General features: G+C 31.8%; 1 protein-coding gene across 18 annotated transcripts in view; it reads right to left on the bottom strand.

Moving 5' to 3' along the window:
* Positions 1 to 16,091, bottom strand: part of LOC104901302 (glutamate receptor 2.7) — a 27,271-nt gene extending 11,180 nt beyond the window's left edge. For 6 of the 18 annotated variants that reach the window (XR_008967412.1, XR_007268716.2, XR_007268718.2 and 3 more), the window contains exons 1-4: positions 15,743 to 16,088; positions 6,419 to 7,267; positions 4,747 to 5,204; positions 2,180 to 2,495 (exon numbers count right to left, since the gene is read on the bottom strand). Coding sequence is in view for 8 of the 18 variants with exons in the window: in XM_048634326.2 (XP_048490283.1) it covers positions 2,180 to 2,495; positions 4,747 to 5,204; positions 6,419 to 7,267; positions 15,743 to 15,992 (1,873 nt within the window). In the remaining 10 variants the exon portion in view is untranslated. Of the gene's footprint in view, positions 1 to 2,179; positions 2,496 to 4,746; positions 5,205 to 6,418; positions 7,268 to 15,742 lie in introns of all 18 variants that reach the window. The other 12 variants (XM_048634329.2, XM_048634330.2, XM_057391318.1 and 9 more) reach the window with 5 other exon arrangements.
* Between the last annotated feature and the right edge of the window lie 461 nt (positions 16,092 to 16,552).

Genomic DNA, 16,552 nt, shown 5'->3' with positions numbered 1-16,552 from the left:
TGGGGGTGGCAATGATGCCAGTCAAGTTCGAGGTTAGGTTAGCTCGACTTGGCTTGCTAAATTCAAGTTCAAGTTGAGTCGAGCCTACTCGAGTTAAATATTGTCCAAGCTTTTCCCGAGTCGAGTTCCCTTAAGTCAAGTTTTAATCGAGTTTATCTCGAGTAGCTCGCAAGTCGTCCCGTCTGGGTAGCACCCTTGGGTATTAATTACGTCAAATTTAGCATTTTACTATTTTTAATAATTTATTATTGAGTCTTTGAGTTTCTCACGAGTTTTCGGGTCGAGTACCGAATACATCAACTCAAATTTTCAACATCTTGAGTCAAGCTCACTTTCTATTCGAGCTCACCCAAGTCGAGTTTTGACGAAGTAGGTCTCAAACAGGTCGCAAGTGTTCTTGTCTCATTATTACTCATAGATGATATTAAAAAAATTGGGCATACATGTGAAGAGGGGTGTTGGTATATCAACATATGATTTTGTCCCACATTAAATAGTATAGGAAAATAATGACAAACATGTAAGTATAATAGGCTACTCCACCTATTATAGCGACAATGGTCGTAACATGAAGCCCTCATGTACGTGGGAACAAAACTGCAAAGATATTTTACAATTTCTATTTGCAATTAGAAACCCTGAACTCTCCCTCCCATCTTTTAAGTTAGTTATGTTTTCGGTTTTAGTCATTTCCTTGAAATTATTAGTTACTCCATCCATCTTTATTTTTTTTAATGGCTATGTTCTATATTTGGGTACTATTCAATAACTTTGACCATCTTTAATTTTCAATGTGTGATCTTATTTAATTTCTCTCAATGTGTACTTTCAAAATAAATAATTTTTATGCTTTTCTCTTTCCAATAACTCTAGATATTAAAGACTAAAGTTGTGTCTTAAAAATTATGAAAAATAGAACATAGCAATTAAAAACATGAACGTCCGAGGGAGTACAATTTCTCTTGCACTCGTTTTCAGTAATGCATCATCATCATTGTTATTAATATTATTGTCATTATTATTATTATCATTACTATTATCCTAATTATTATCATTGTTGTTGTTGTTATTGTCGTTGTAGTTGTAGTTATTATTATTATAATAATTATTGTTCTATTCCAATCTACACCACTTTATCTTAATGTTCCTTTCTTTTTCATTAAAGATAGACGTTGCTGTTTAGTATTCATTCTTTAACCCATACGTCATTATTTAGTATTCATTTTTTAACCCACACAAAGCTATCTCTCTTTTGTTTTCATAACCACATTAAATAGTATAGGGAATAATGACAAACATGTAAGTATAGTGGGCTACTCCACCTATTATATCGACAATGGTCGTAACATGAAGCCCTCATGTGGGAACAAAACCGCAAAGATATTTCACAATTTCTATTTCCAATTAGAAACCCTCAACTCTCCCTCCCATCTTTTAAGTTAGTTATGTTTTCGATTTTATTCATTTCCTTGAAGTTATTAGTTACTCCATCCATCTTTAATTTTTTTTAATGGCTATGTTCTATATATGGGTACTATTCAAATAAGAACTTTGACCATCTTTAATTTTCAAAGTCATGTGTGATCTTATTTGATTTCTCTCAATGTGTACTTTCAAAATAAATATTTTTTATGCTTTTCTCTTTCAAAGAACTCTAGATATTAAAGACTAAAGTTGTGTCTTAAAAATTATGAAAAACAGAACATAGCAATCAAAAAACATGAACGTCCGAGGGAGTACAATTTCTCTTGCACTCATTTTCAGGAATGCATCATCATCATTGTTATTATTATTATTGTCATTATTATGATTATCATTATTATTATCCTAATTATTATTATTGTTGTTGTTGTTATTGTCGTTGTAGTTGTTATTATTGTTAATATTATAATTATTGTTCTATTCCAACCTACACCACTTTATCTTAATGTTCCTTTCTTTTTCATTAAAGATAGACGTCACTATTTAATATTCATTCTTTAACCCATACGTCAGTATTTACTATTTATTTTTTAACCCACACAACGCTATCTCTCTTTTGTTTTCATAATACATGCGCAAATAATATATATGTAACTAATTTGAAGGAACATTTTTTTTCCGAAAGGATTTGAAGGAATCAATTTGAGTATTGTTGATATTGGTAAAACTTTAGAATAGGAGGAAATACAAGACTTACTTTGAGCGAAGTAGATAGAATTGAGGGCAAACCAAGTGGTTGTACTGAGTTGGTTCCTCCACGGTCCTCTGAAAGTAGAGTTATTTGGATTCTCCAAAGCCCAAATGATGAACATGGTATATAAGAAAGCACAGGAATTCACAACCCACATACTTGTCGTAAATGGCTTCAAAAATATCCATGCCCTAGGAGAATTGTATGATTCATTCACACGAAGTACGATAGATAATCCTGATTCTTCGTATGGAAGAGTAAAATCTACAAGTTCGGTACGCGCGGCCAGTATAGTAAAATCACCAACTGCAGCATCAAACATCTGCCAATAACACAAATTTAAGCCATTAATAAATAGTGCAACATTATGGTGAATCATTGACTTAAAAATTATAGGCCAAAGGTTACAACTCCCAACCACTAGCTTAAAAGTCGAATATCGAAACATTATCTTATAAATCATTTCATGTATAATTCATACAATATATCTATTATACCTAGCTAATTCAAAAATATATATGGGCGTCGATCCCCTATTGTCCCAACTAAGATCCTCTTCTGAATGCATAAGAGTGGTTGTAGGTCTCTTTCTGGTTCTTACGGGAGCCTAATTATCAATTATAAGTGGTAGGGAAACTTAACCATCTATTTCAGTGAACTACAATTACAATATAATATAATTCCAACACATTCATTACCATTTGCGGGTTACAATTCATAGTACATGAGAAGATCTATTAAAAAGTAGGAATCGAATTCTTGACCTTTGAAATGATAGGTGAGAGTTTAACCACCAATACATCACGGCCTTATTATTTTATGTTACAAAGTAAAACATAATAAAGCCTTATAATTATATATAACAATAAAAACATAAACAATTTTATTTCCTTTTGATCTCTAATACTTTTATTTAGGTAATAACATTATTGAAAAAGTACGAAAAGCTAATAAATTCAATTATGTGAATAATAATATATTTGATATTTGTAAATGATCCGGGACGTTGTCCAGGCGAAAATACTAGTTATATATATATATAGTGTCGTTCTATATATAATGACTTTAGAGTTTTGCCATTTTTTTCATTTTTATATAATTCTGCTTAATAAATAACATATTCAACTTCAGCACGTAGAGAGCAACACTCTCCAACGCGTATAATAATTATCTCATCTTGCTGGTGCTGTTCAAAGTACATATACGTACTTAGTCGAATCATATGACACCATAACTTTATAAATGTCTTAGGGGGTTTGGTTGGGGCTTGGGGATTTCAAGAAAAAAAAAGGGAATAAAGTTTCTTAGCTTGTTTCAATTTGTGAGTGGTTGTTAGTCCTTTTTTTTCAAATCATTTACTCCTTTTTTTCTAGGATTATCCCACTTCTCCATATATTGATTTCCCACCAACCCCAAAAGTTTGGGTTTACCCCATATCCCTCTACCATACAACCACCACGACCACCATTATTTTTATTATTATTATTATTATCATTATTATTATTATTATTATTATTATTATTATTGTTGTTGTTGTTGTTATTATTATTATTATTATTATTACTATTATTATAATTATTATTATTACACTTAATATTTATATTTATATTTATATTTATATTTACATTTACATTTACATTTACATTTACATTTACATTTACATTTACATTTACATTTACATTTACATTTACATTTATATTTATATTTATATTTATATTTATATTTATATTATATTTATATTTATATTTATATTTATATTTATATTTATATTTATATTTATATTTATATTTATATTTATATTTATAATTATATATATAATTATATTATATTTATTATTTTAATCATACTACTATTTAAGATAGTATAAATAATAAGAGAAATAATTATCTATTTTCTTCGATGTTCCTAAGCAAACAACATTTTTGTTCAAAAGAAAACCCTTTCCCTTCCCCTTGTAATGTTTTCTCATACCCTCACTCTCTCCTCTAAATGAACCAACCGCCCTCTTAATTGATAATGTTTAACTTGATACATATTTATCAATTCTGACCCAGTTTTTTAAATTCACATGGTAAATCTTAGTAATCCTATTGACAGTTGTAATTTGAAGTTTTTTTGTTAGATGACATATTTGATGCATTTTTTCCTTTTAAAAATAGCACCTTGTATACTAGTTTTATGAGTTAATACCATTTAAAACTATTTTGTTTTAGAAAAGGCACCTTTTGGTTCTATTTGTTAACCTTCGGTTTTTTTTGGACTAAGTAAGTAAGTAGATTAATGAGACAATAATTTACAACCTAACAAAATTTAAAAGGAAGCAAACCAATTATATAGGACTCCCTCAACCTTTAATTTAGGCAGGTAAACCTGGCAAAACAAGGCCAACTAGTTACATCTGTTATGCAAAAGCAACAACCAAAGTTATAGACCTAAAAACCAGCTGTAATCCTTGTTAGAGATCTTCTTAGGCATAGATGCTAGCACTCTTAACTAATAACATTTTTAATTAGCTGCCCTCGAGGGCTTTTCTTTCAAAAAAAAAAAAAAAATTTAATGCACGTGAAAATTACCTTGTTATAGACATGGTTGATAATATCATCGTATGGACCACAATGTGGAATAAACTGATAATGCAGTCCCTCAGAATGCGAGATATTTAACACCTCCTGGAACAATTTTATACAATAACCCTTGAAATCTTCATTAGTATAACTCGGAAACGAATGATTTGGTGATAAGCAAATATCTTTGTTCTCATAAGCGATGAAATTGTTGTATTTATGCTTAACCGGAACCGCTATTCTGAATGTGTCCATCGCCCATCCTTTGGGATTAATGCCACCCGTTACATGCCCAGGCCATGCCACCTTACTAGCTAATGTTTTTATCGCATTCTTATCTTTAACATCATCATTTGTAAAATCCATTACTTCCCGATAATTTGAATTGTTTATGTTTACCAATCTAGTGTTAGCATTATCCGCTAAAAGTTTTTGTTCTTCGTTGAAGACGATTTGGCCACTTAATCCTGTTTCAATGGTATGTAACAGATAAAAATCATAAATTTGAGCTATTAAAAAATACTCATCTCTTTTTTAATAAGATATTTCCTCCGTCTCATATTAATCACACCTTTGTATATAAAATTTTGAGATTTGAAGACATAAATTATTATTCTATTGTTAAAGTTGGTTCGATAAAAGATAATGAGATTTTAATTTTAAATTATAAGTAAATTGTTTGGGTCCTTTGTTTGGGCCGGACTGGATAGCTAGGTCTAGTGTGTATTTTTTTTGTTTAATCATTTTCTACAACGGTGTTGCTGTAGTTGTGAAGTGAAAAATGATTTTAAAAAATAGAGAAATTATGTCTATAATGCAAGTGTTAAACTAATGTAAGACAACCGAATATAAAAAGTGTTACGATTAACATAAAACGAAGGGTGTACATCATTTTGATTAGGCACATTTGACATGTGTTTTTTGAAATTAGAGTATTTATTTTTTTTGTATAAGACCAAATAAAATAGGTAGTCTTTTGTGAGTAGGGAAATAGTGTAGATGTTTGTTTAGGCTGGGAGATTTTATATAAAAGAATTGGTACGTTAGGGATGGAAATTTGGCGCAGAAACGACAAAAAGGAATAATGAAATTTGGCTGGAAGATCAGTCAACACGAGAATATTGGTTTATCAATTTCGCAAAAAAAATATATCTTATTTGGTCTTATAGGATAGAATACTTGAAAAATTATTAGAATAATATATTGAAGTTAACTTAATACTCCATCGATTTCTTTTTAATTTACTCACTTCATTTTGAGGGGAGAACAGAAGAGGAAATACAAAAGTATAAGAGAGATACTGAAAAGATGGAGAAAGAAACTGAAAAGTGTAATAGAGAAACAAAAGAGTGGATTAAAATATTAAAAAGTGATGACATGGGTGGAAAAAGATGAAAAAGTAGATGTGATATGTTAACAAAAATAGAAAAAGTAACAGTATGTAGATTAAAAAGTAACATATTAAAAAAGAAAATGTTTAGATTAAAAAGAAACGGAGAGAGTAACAATTAAAATAATGACATACATATATCTTTACATATTAGTTATTAGATATGGTCAAAGTTAGTATATAAATAGTATAAAAGTGAATATGATGTGTCTATTAAGAAATGGAGGAGGTTGTATAAAAAAATGTTAATGAATGGCGTATCATCAACATACAAGAAGAAATGTGAATTACCTGTAAAATTGGCTCGTAAAATCTCTTTGAGGAACTTAGGAGTAGCAGCATCATCACATGTGTTGTTAAGGCTATGCTTAGCCTTCATAATAGTTGTGATGGCATCATATGCTAGTAGAGCTTGAAAATTTGGTTCTTGATACATCTCGTATTTATATTTGTCAAGAAATTTGGTCCCAAATTTTGCCTCAAATACATCAAAATCTGCGGTAGTGTTATCAAATTTAGTCATCGTTCCTATTACACCTGTCATGTTCGACATGGTAGATTTGGTGAACGAGGGAAGAAAATTTGAAATTGTTTCGGTAATTATCCAAACTGATTCACTACTCATTAGTTCCATCATCTGTGCTTCCTCGAATAAATAGCTAACATAAGGAAGTGAAACCCCAAGAACAATAAAAACCCTAGAATAATATTTTGCCTTGATCAACTTATTCATCTTCTCTTGTATAACACTTCTAGGGTGACGATTAGTTGATGCATATGGTGGAAGAACAAGGTTATGTTCTATTTGTATACCAAAGTTTTGTAGGGCTTTAGTGAGCAATGATATTGTACCGTAATTATTACTAATATCATCTTCATAAACCACAATGACCCTACGCCAATGGTAGCTGTTGATGATCGATGCTATGATATTAACTTCTTGGGTAGTATTGGGAGACAATTGCACTAGGAATGGCCATCGGATTGAAGTGAATGGTGAGGTGATTGGAGGTGATGCAGTAAGGGAGAGAACTGGTACTTGAGATAAAGCTCCAACTTGTGCTACTAAAGATGTAGCTTTCCAACTGTCTATGCCTACAACTAAGGCTTCCACCTTAGTCTCCTTAATTAATGCTTCAGCTGCCAAAAAAATAAAAATAAAAATCAAAAGTTGATTAATCATATATACTAATCAACTTGTCTTAATCAATATTTTAAGTGATGATGTATTATCTGTTATGAATAGATTCATTGATTGAGATTTTTATACTCCTTATTTTAGGTTATTAGTGAATGTATATCCCTAATTTTTTGTCAAATAATATCCCTAGTTCATATGGTTAAGCTACATTAGTTGTTATTATTGTAGGTATATAATGCATTGTAGTTAGAATCGCAATTCGAATTTTAGCAAAAGATTCAGATTATAAGCAGAATCACAAGGTTTGTAGGATCGCTCAGGAGCGTAGCAGGATCGATAGGATCGTATAGGATCGGACGATCCTATTTTTCACTAGATTGTTCCATGAACGATCGGGATCGGAGTAGGATAAGTTAGGATCATAAGGTCCTACTTCTTTACTTATTAAAATAATCCTTACAGCACTAAGTTTTTCTTTAAGCCCAATCAATGATAACATAACTTCATACATGCAAATATTTCTCTTATCTAATCTTCAAGACTCTTGTGAAGCCCTATTAACTTTGATTTTTGAAATATCAATATTATGTGAGTTAAACTAGGTATTTAGCAACCATATTGTCTGCAAGATGTGTATTTCTACATTTGAAAGCATTTTTGTTACTCTTTTTTACAATTTGATAGGATCTTACGATACTATGAGCCGATTCTAACGATTCGATCCTATCCCCCTCAGGGGCGGACCCACTTGGGGTCGTGGGTGGCACGTGCCCCCCATTATTTAAAATAAAAAGTCAAAAAAAAAAGTTCAAAAAAAACCGTAAAAAAAAAACCGCTCTGTCACAGCGTGTACTGTTCCTACTCGGTTTCATAAATCCCTCTCCCTTCAAAATATTATTTTAACCTACTCTGAAACAGTAAACCTACAAAAGGATTCTGACGGTCCAACTCCAATAGTCCAATAGACAATAGACAGACACAGACTGCTTGCGATTTCCGAATTCCGACGCTGACGACTGACGTGGCTGACGAGTGACGAGACGCGTGACGTGTGTCTGCTCGCTGAATCTGAGTCTCTGACGCACAGACGCACTGTCCGGCCCCACAGTACAAGTTGTCAATTGAATTAACATGCTTCGTGATTCGTGAACCGTGCCCGGTGCCCCCACAATTCACAACACACGATTTTCTTAGTTCCTTTTAGGCCAATTTCACAAGTATGTCTTACTCTTTCCCTTTTTTTTCGAATTTGCACAAGTATTACTTATTTTGGCTTTTGTTTTAAATTCTATTACTTGCTTTCTTGATTGAATTACACGAAATTGTTTAATTTTTTTATTTGAATATTAATGTGTGATTGCTTTTTTGCAAAATATATATCAAATATTCAATGTTACAAAATTAATTAACTAAATATGTAGGAATTTCAAATTATAATCATTGATAATTATTAAATAGTAAATACATATGAACTATATTGATTTAATTATATGATTTTGATTTTATATTATTGTCTCGTTGTTATTAAAGGTTGTTGATAAATTATAATCTTATTTAAGTTATGAAATAAATTTCAGAATGAAGAGAAAAGATCAAAGAGATATTACTAGTTTCTTTTCGAAAAGAAATAACACGAACTCTGGAAATCCCTCTACACCAAATTCCAATCGATCTCAAGCAAATCTTTCTCCATCAATATCAATAACCCATCGACTCAAGAAACTAATAATGATCCACAAAATCATGAGACTCAAGCCCCGAACGAACAACAAAGATTGACTGAAGTAGATGTTACCAATCTTCCTCAAGATCCGAGGAAAAGAAAAAGAATTGTTAATTTCCATCAAGATGATCAAGATAACGTTCGGAGGGTTTATGTCGCAAGAAAACTTTGTGAGCCTGAAAATCATGAGCTCCCTTTCAGACCTTTTGGGCAAAAATTGTCGATTTAACAAAAAATGGTTTAAGACTTATAAATCATGGCTTGAGTATAGTGTTGAAAAGAATGCAGCTTTTTGTTTTCCTTGCTATTTGTTCAAGGAAGCAAACGCACCTGGCGGAGATGCATTTATTAATGAGGGATTCAGAGCTTGGAACAAAACAGATGCATACGAAAAACATATTGGAGGGCATATGAGTGCTCATAATAAGGCTGTGAGATCTCTAAAAGATTTTGAAAATCAAAAGGCTAACCTTCCATCTCTCTTTGCTGACCAATCAGAGGAGAACAAGATTAAATATCGAGAGCGATTACAAACTTCTATTAAATGTTTGAAGTGGCTTTTACTTCAAGGTTTGCCTGCCGTGGACATACGGAAAATGAAACTTCTCCTAATAGAGGTAACTTTGTTGAACTTATGAAATTTCTTGCCTCAAAAAAAAAAAAAAAGATGTTGCTAAAGTTGTTTTAGATAATGCACCCAGTAACTGCCAAATGACAGCTCCTTCAATTCAGAAGGATATTATTAATGCTTGTGCAACTGAGACAACGAAAGCAATTATGAAAGAACTTTATGGTGATTTTTTTACTATTCTAGCTGATGAGTCTACGGATATATCTGATAAAGAACAATTGGCTCTATGTCTGCGATATGTTAATAAAAGAGGCGAGGTTATGGAGCGCTTTCTCGGTGTCATACATGTTGCCAATACCACATCTTTGACACTGAAAGAGGCAATTGAGTCAATTCTAATGGAGCATTCTCTCAGTTTTTCTAGAGTTCGAGGCCAAGGTTACGACGGTGCTAGTAGTATGCAAGGTGCAATTAATGGCCTTAAAACTTTAATTCTAAATGAATCTCCATCTGCACATTGTGTTCATTGTTTTGCTCACCAACTTCAATTGACACTTGTTGCCGTCGCAAAGAAAAATGCTGATTGTGTATGGCTCTTTGTTGATGTGCTTGCACCTTTATTGAAATTTGTGGGTGGTTCACCTAAACGGAAATAATTTCTTCGAAAAAAACAAGCTGAACGTGTGGTAGCAGCATCATCTTTAGGTGAACTTGAATCTGGAACTGGCTTAAATCAAGAGCTTAGTCTGAGTAGACCTGGTGATACTCGTTGGGGTTCTCATTTTAAAACAATTTTGAATGTGCTTAATTTATACCCAACAATTCTTAAGTCACTTGATGCCATTGGAGATGTTCTGATAGTGTTGACCGGAATCGAGCTGAGTCACTTACACACTTGCTGATGTCATTTGTTTTTATTTTTGTGGCACATTTGATGAAGAGTATATTTGCGATTACAAATGAGTTGAACTTAGCTTTACAAAGAAGTGATCAAGATATAGTGAACGCAATGAAATTGGTTGACGTGACTAAGATCAATTTGCAGAACTTGAGAAATGATGGATGGGATATTCACATGAGCAAAGTCACTTTGTTTGCGATTAAATATGGCATTGAGACTCCTGATATGGAGGAAAAGTATGTTCTCCCTGGCAGAAGGAAGTTTCGTGGAAATAGATCACAAGTGACAAATCTTCATCATTTTCGAGTTGAAGTTTTTCTAAGTGTCATTGATCTACAGTTACAAGAACTTGAAAATAGGTTCAATGAGGTAAGCAAAGAATTACTTGTTTGTATGTCTTCTTTCAATCCCGCGAACCAGTTTTCCGCATTTGACATAGCAAAGTTGACACGACTAGCAGAATTTTATCCTACTGAATTTTCAACTGTTGAACTTTCTTTTATGGAAGATTCACTTTAAAATTTCATTGTTGACATTCGAAGTGATGGGAGATTTTCAATGTTGAAGAACCTTATCGAGCTTTCCATGAAACTTGTTGAGACAGGAAAACATGAAACACATTCAAGAGTATATCTGCTTCTAAAGTTAGTGTTGCTTCTTCCCGTGGCGACAACAAGTGTCGAAAGGGTATTTTCAGGAATGAACACAATAAAAAGTAAATTGCGTAGTACTATGAGAGATCAATTACTCAATGATTGTTTAGTTACTTATTTAGAGAAAGACTTATTTCTGAAAGTAAGACTCGATGATATTGTAGCTCAATTGCAAAATATGAAGACTCGACGAGAACAATTGTAATAGTTTACATAGAAAAATAATCACATTGTGATTTAAATAAAAATAATTTTTTATGGGTAATTTATGTATTATGGATCTTTTTGAATTTTTGCACAATATTAGGTTGATTATTTTGGTGCCCCACCATTATTGAAATCCTGGATCCGCCCCTGATCCCCCTTACCGATCCATAGTGGGATCCCGATATATCTTAACAACATCGATATAATGTAATGGATATATATGAAATATAACCAAGCTTTCTCATAAATTGTATCATGGTAATAGACGAGGTACAATCTGAAACTCCATTATTATTTTTCTACCAAGAAAACCATGCCACCACAACAACGATGTATCACCTTTGCATTCCTTCATTGTAACCCTCCTACCACAAACTTGATAAGTTACTCTATGGTGCACCATCACCCACCCTCTTTCCCAATGTCTACTAACAGCACCTGAGGCCCACATTGCAACAACTAGTAGTTTCATCTCTCTCACATCATGACTTCTTGATACTGGTGCAACTCATCATGATGTATCATAAGAGTTGTCATTGGCAATGGTACCGATGTTCCTATTACTCACATTGGTTCGCTTACTCTACCTACCTCTTCCAAAACAATTCAATTATTCAATGTTCTGTGAGCATGCACTACGACTCATAATATTATCTCTATTTCTCAATTATTTTCTAATAATAAACTTACCAATTGAGTTTTTATCTCATTCCTTTATAATGAAGGGCATTCTCACGCGGGGGCACATCTTCTCAAAGGTCCAACTAAACAAGGGGCCTGGTTTATGAATTGTCATTCCCTTCATCCATCTTAGCTCTTTCTACTGTCAATTTTTTGTCAATACATTAGTATCATGACTTAGGTCATCCTTCATTAGCTACTTTCAGGAATCTTGTATCATATTTCAAGCTTGATGTGTCTAGTTCTTTTTCCATTTAATTGTGATGCATATTAATACAAGAAAGCCACAATCTTCCTTCTCATATATCCACCTTAATCTCATGCTGCTCTTCAAAACATTTACACCAATCTATGGACTTACCCGCTAGCTTATTCTTATGATAATTTCAAATACTATGTTGTGTTTGTTTGATCAATTTACCAAGTACATTTGGTTTTATCCTCTCAAACACAAGTGAGAGATAAAATTAGTATTCGTTAGGTTCAAGGCCTTGGTTGAAAAGTTCATTGAGGTCCATTAAAATCCTATACTCGGATAATTGGGGAAAACATCAAGTACTAGCCTCCTTCTTAACTATAGACGGATTGACTATCCCATCTCACTTTTCCTCCTCACCCACCAAAGCATTTGCAAAACAACGACATGGCATTTCTCTCTTATCTCATGCTCATTTATCGCTCACATTTTGGTCTCATGAATGCCTAGGTCACAGGCTCACAGCTTCTTACTTAATCAATAGGCTCCCAAGTCCCAACTCCTATTCTCTCAAACAAATCTCCATATCATTACTTATTTATAGATGTGCGTAATGACCTCAAATTTAAAAGTTTTGGTTGCTTCAACCTCCCTCTTGTTAAATCAGGAAAGGTTCAACTCCAAAAATTCTCTAAACTCATTTAATTAGTACTTCGTATAGTGAAAACATGATTATTGTCGAATATAAACTTCCTTCTCCAAACTCTTATGGAGAAACTCAACCACTACTTCTTAAACTATATTATAAATCACGTACTTGTGTTCAAAAATTGGTCTTTCCCTCGAATCCCTCCGATGGTCCATCTTGTGAGGTGGGGTAGAAGATATATCTTAGTCAAAGATTTTGTCAACAAAACTATTCTAATTCCTTATATGATTTGATTTAAGTTGTTAGTCAATGTATATCCCTCATTATTAGTCAAAGTATTGTCCCTAGTTCCCATAGTTAACCTACGTTGGTTGTTACTATTTAGCTATATAATGTAATTGATACAATGAAATATTATCAAGCTTCCTCATGATACTCTAGGCCATCTCATATTTCATAGTTTTTGGATACAATGTTATATCCTTTGTAATTGCACTCCCCTCATTTTATTATGATATACTTATTTACATTTTTGGTTCCCATCTGTTTGCACACATGAGTATTTGCTAACAATTGATCCTACGCTGGTTTTTTGGCTAACAAACAAAATACTACAATAATAAGAGGGTCAAGTATAGTTCTATTTCACAACTAATAACTACAGTGTATTAGTTTGCCCACTTTTACTTTGGACGGTCATTTTTTTAGTTTACCCATTTTTTTATGTTTTTTTTTTTTGTTTTTTAAATGGCTCTACCTTTTTTAAATATGCTTCAGATTATTCAAAAACATGAAAAAAATATTAAATTAAGTCAAAATTAGATTTATCTAATATATTCTGACATTAGAATTATGTGATTAAGGTATGAGTTTAATATTTATTTAAAAGTACCTCTATTAAAAATATTGTTATTATTAGCTAAGCACAAAAATTGGTTAACTAAGGCTATGTTCAGTTCACCTTATTTTTGCTTATTTCAGATCTAATCAGGTCAGATCAGATTAGATCAGAAAAAATAAGTTCAGATCAGTTCAGATCATGCTTATATTTAAAAATCATTATTACTATTAAATATCTTTCATTACATATTAATAAAAATTATAATAATTGAATATTAAATAGATTATCGTACGATGAGCTAAAATATCATGAGCAACATCTCAATAAGTAGTAAGACTATAAGAGTATACAATAATTTAGTAATTTAGTTGTGGACTTGTGGTATAAGTTGATTAGATAGTCCCTACTCCCTACAGATCACTTGAGTTTGATAATAGTAAATAAAATTGTTCTTTTCATAAGTAGAAGTATGATGATGGGTTTGGAAGATGGTACCAAAATTATAAAATTTGTCATGCTGGGGGTTTTGGCACTTTATATTAGGTTTTAAATTTGTAATGCTAAGTATTTTGGTACCTTATATTATGTTTTATAATTGTATTAAGAAGTTCTTTTAGGGGCCTTAATTTTGTAATAAGAACATGACCTCTTAAATGCTTGAGACGTTCTTGAGCTCAAACTAAAATATATAAAGTGTAATAAGTTCTATTAATTTCAATTCGGTAAAAATAAGATTTGACATACCCACAAAATAAATTATAGATAAGTTCATATAAAGAATAATAAGGTTTTATAATTCCAAATAAGCAAAAATTACTTGAAAACAATGTACCCTGGCTAGATACGTGCAAATTGCTTTGGGTTATTAAAAAACCTTTAAAGAAGTCTTAATTGAGACACATCTCAGTGATGTGTTTCAGTTTATGACACTAGTTTTTATATGCACGCGATGCGTGTGAAAATACGTAGAAAATTAACTTTTTGTTAGGGGATGTAGAAAATTAAATTAATTGTTAATTATATCGAATAAATTAGGGATATTTGAATTGTTGATGGTTTGTCTTTGTAATGTCTATTTTTATTTTTTAAATTAATTAGATAGTTTCCTTTTTTAAAATTTTTTTTATTTTTAATCAAAGTAAGTAGTTAGAGTAGAGATGTAATGAGGGTAACATGAGGTTTCTAATATTTTGGTGTTCTACCCCTCTTCCCATATAGAATAGAGATTTTTTATTTTTAATTAAAGTAAGTAGTTAGAATAGAGATGTAATGAAGGTAAAATGGGATTTTTAATATTTTGGTGTCCTACCCCTCTTCCCATATCGAATAGAGATATTTTATACATGTTTTAAGACATGTCTGTATCAGTTTATATATATGTAATTTCATATTATGAGTAAATCTTATTAGATATGTTCTCTCCACTTTATTTCAGTTCAGTTTAATTCAATTAAATTCTTAAATTATCATCATTACTATTAATTAGTTATAATTTTATTTAATTCAATTTAGTTGTTTTACGCCGATAGAAGAGAACATGCCTCAGTCAGTAAGTCTATAAGCACAACATATGAGTAGTTTTTTTTTTCAATAACCTTTTCCTTTTTCTCTTTCAATAATCCGCATTTCATTTTACAAGACAATCCACCTTCATTCTCTTCGAATATTTACATCTCATTAATTTTGGTTTCGTGAGAGAACATTATTCTACTGCCTGGAAGAACAAGAAATTGGAGCTATAAAAAAAGTTGATAGCATTATTTTTATGAACTTGAAATTATTTGATTTCTGAGAGCTTCTAGTGAGAGAACAAATATTCTGAAGCTACAACGGATGATTTGAGAGCATTGCGACCATAACACTCAGTAGAAAGAGTAAATTCATGGAGGTAACGACTTAAAAGAGACAGAACTTCGCAAAATATGAAATCTTGAATAAGCCGATGAAAATCTTTACATATTACCAAATTAAAGAATATATATATATATATATATATATATATATATATATATATTTATGTGTGTGTGTGTTATAAAGGAGGAAGAAACGAACCTGCAAGGGCAGTTTGGAGGGAAGTATTTTGATTGTAATACACGAAATGAATAGAAGTATTTGCGTTGTTGAAGTTTTCAACAGCGATTTGCATGGCCATTTTCTGTTCCTTTCCCATACGAGAATCCAGGTCAAGAATAGCACCGATTTTTGTGGCACTGGAGTTAAGTCCTTCAATTATGCAGAAGAAGGATAATAATAATAATGCAAGGAAGGGGAGTTTCTGATCCATGATGAATACAGAATCCATGGAAGTTAGAAATTAGAATAAAGCTTTGGAATAATCCATGGTGCATAAATGGACCACTATCGTCTGACTATTCCCGTTTCTTGGAATTTGGGAAAGGGATTGGTGTAGACTATTCGTATAGTATTAATTACAGATTAATACTTGTCTTTGTATATTTTCGGAAACAGTCGTCGTAGATTTTTTTTCTCTAAACAATATGTACAAAAGATTATATGGTGCATTTATTAGTGGGGGTCCAGATAAAACTGATGAGATAGGAACATTGGTTCTTTAAGATTCCTTCTCGAAAAAACTAAGGCATTGTTTGGTTGACAAAACAAATTATGAGAAGTGCAAATTCTTAGGAAAGTAGAAGTATATGAAGTTGTTTGGTTGACAAAACCATGGGAATTTGCACTTCCTAGGAAGTTCTACTTTCTCCAAAATGGAGGAAGTTACTTACCTAGGTCCCCCTAGGTAAATAGAGCTTCCCCATAGGAAGTTCTACTTCCCATTATCAACCAAACACAATTTTACACTTCCTAGGAATGTCAAATACATGGAAAAAATAACTTCTTAGG

This window comes from Beta vulgaris, chromosome 8 (assembly GCF_026745355.1).
Source record: "Beta vulgaris subsp. vulgaris cultivar EL10 chromosome 8, EL10.2, whole genome shotgun sequence".
Classification (NCBI taxonomy): Eukaryota; Viridiplantae; Streptophyta; class Magnoliopsida; order Caryophyllales; family Amaranthaceae; genus Beta; species Beta vulgaris.
Note: the sequence above shows the minus strand (reverse complement) of the source record. Positions and strands in the feature narration are given on the sequence as shown.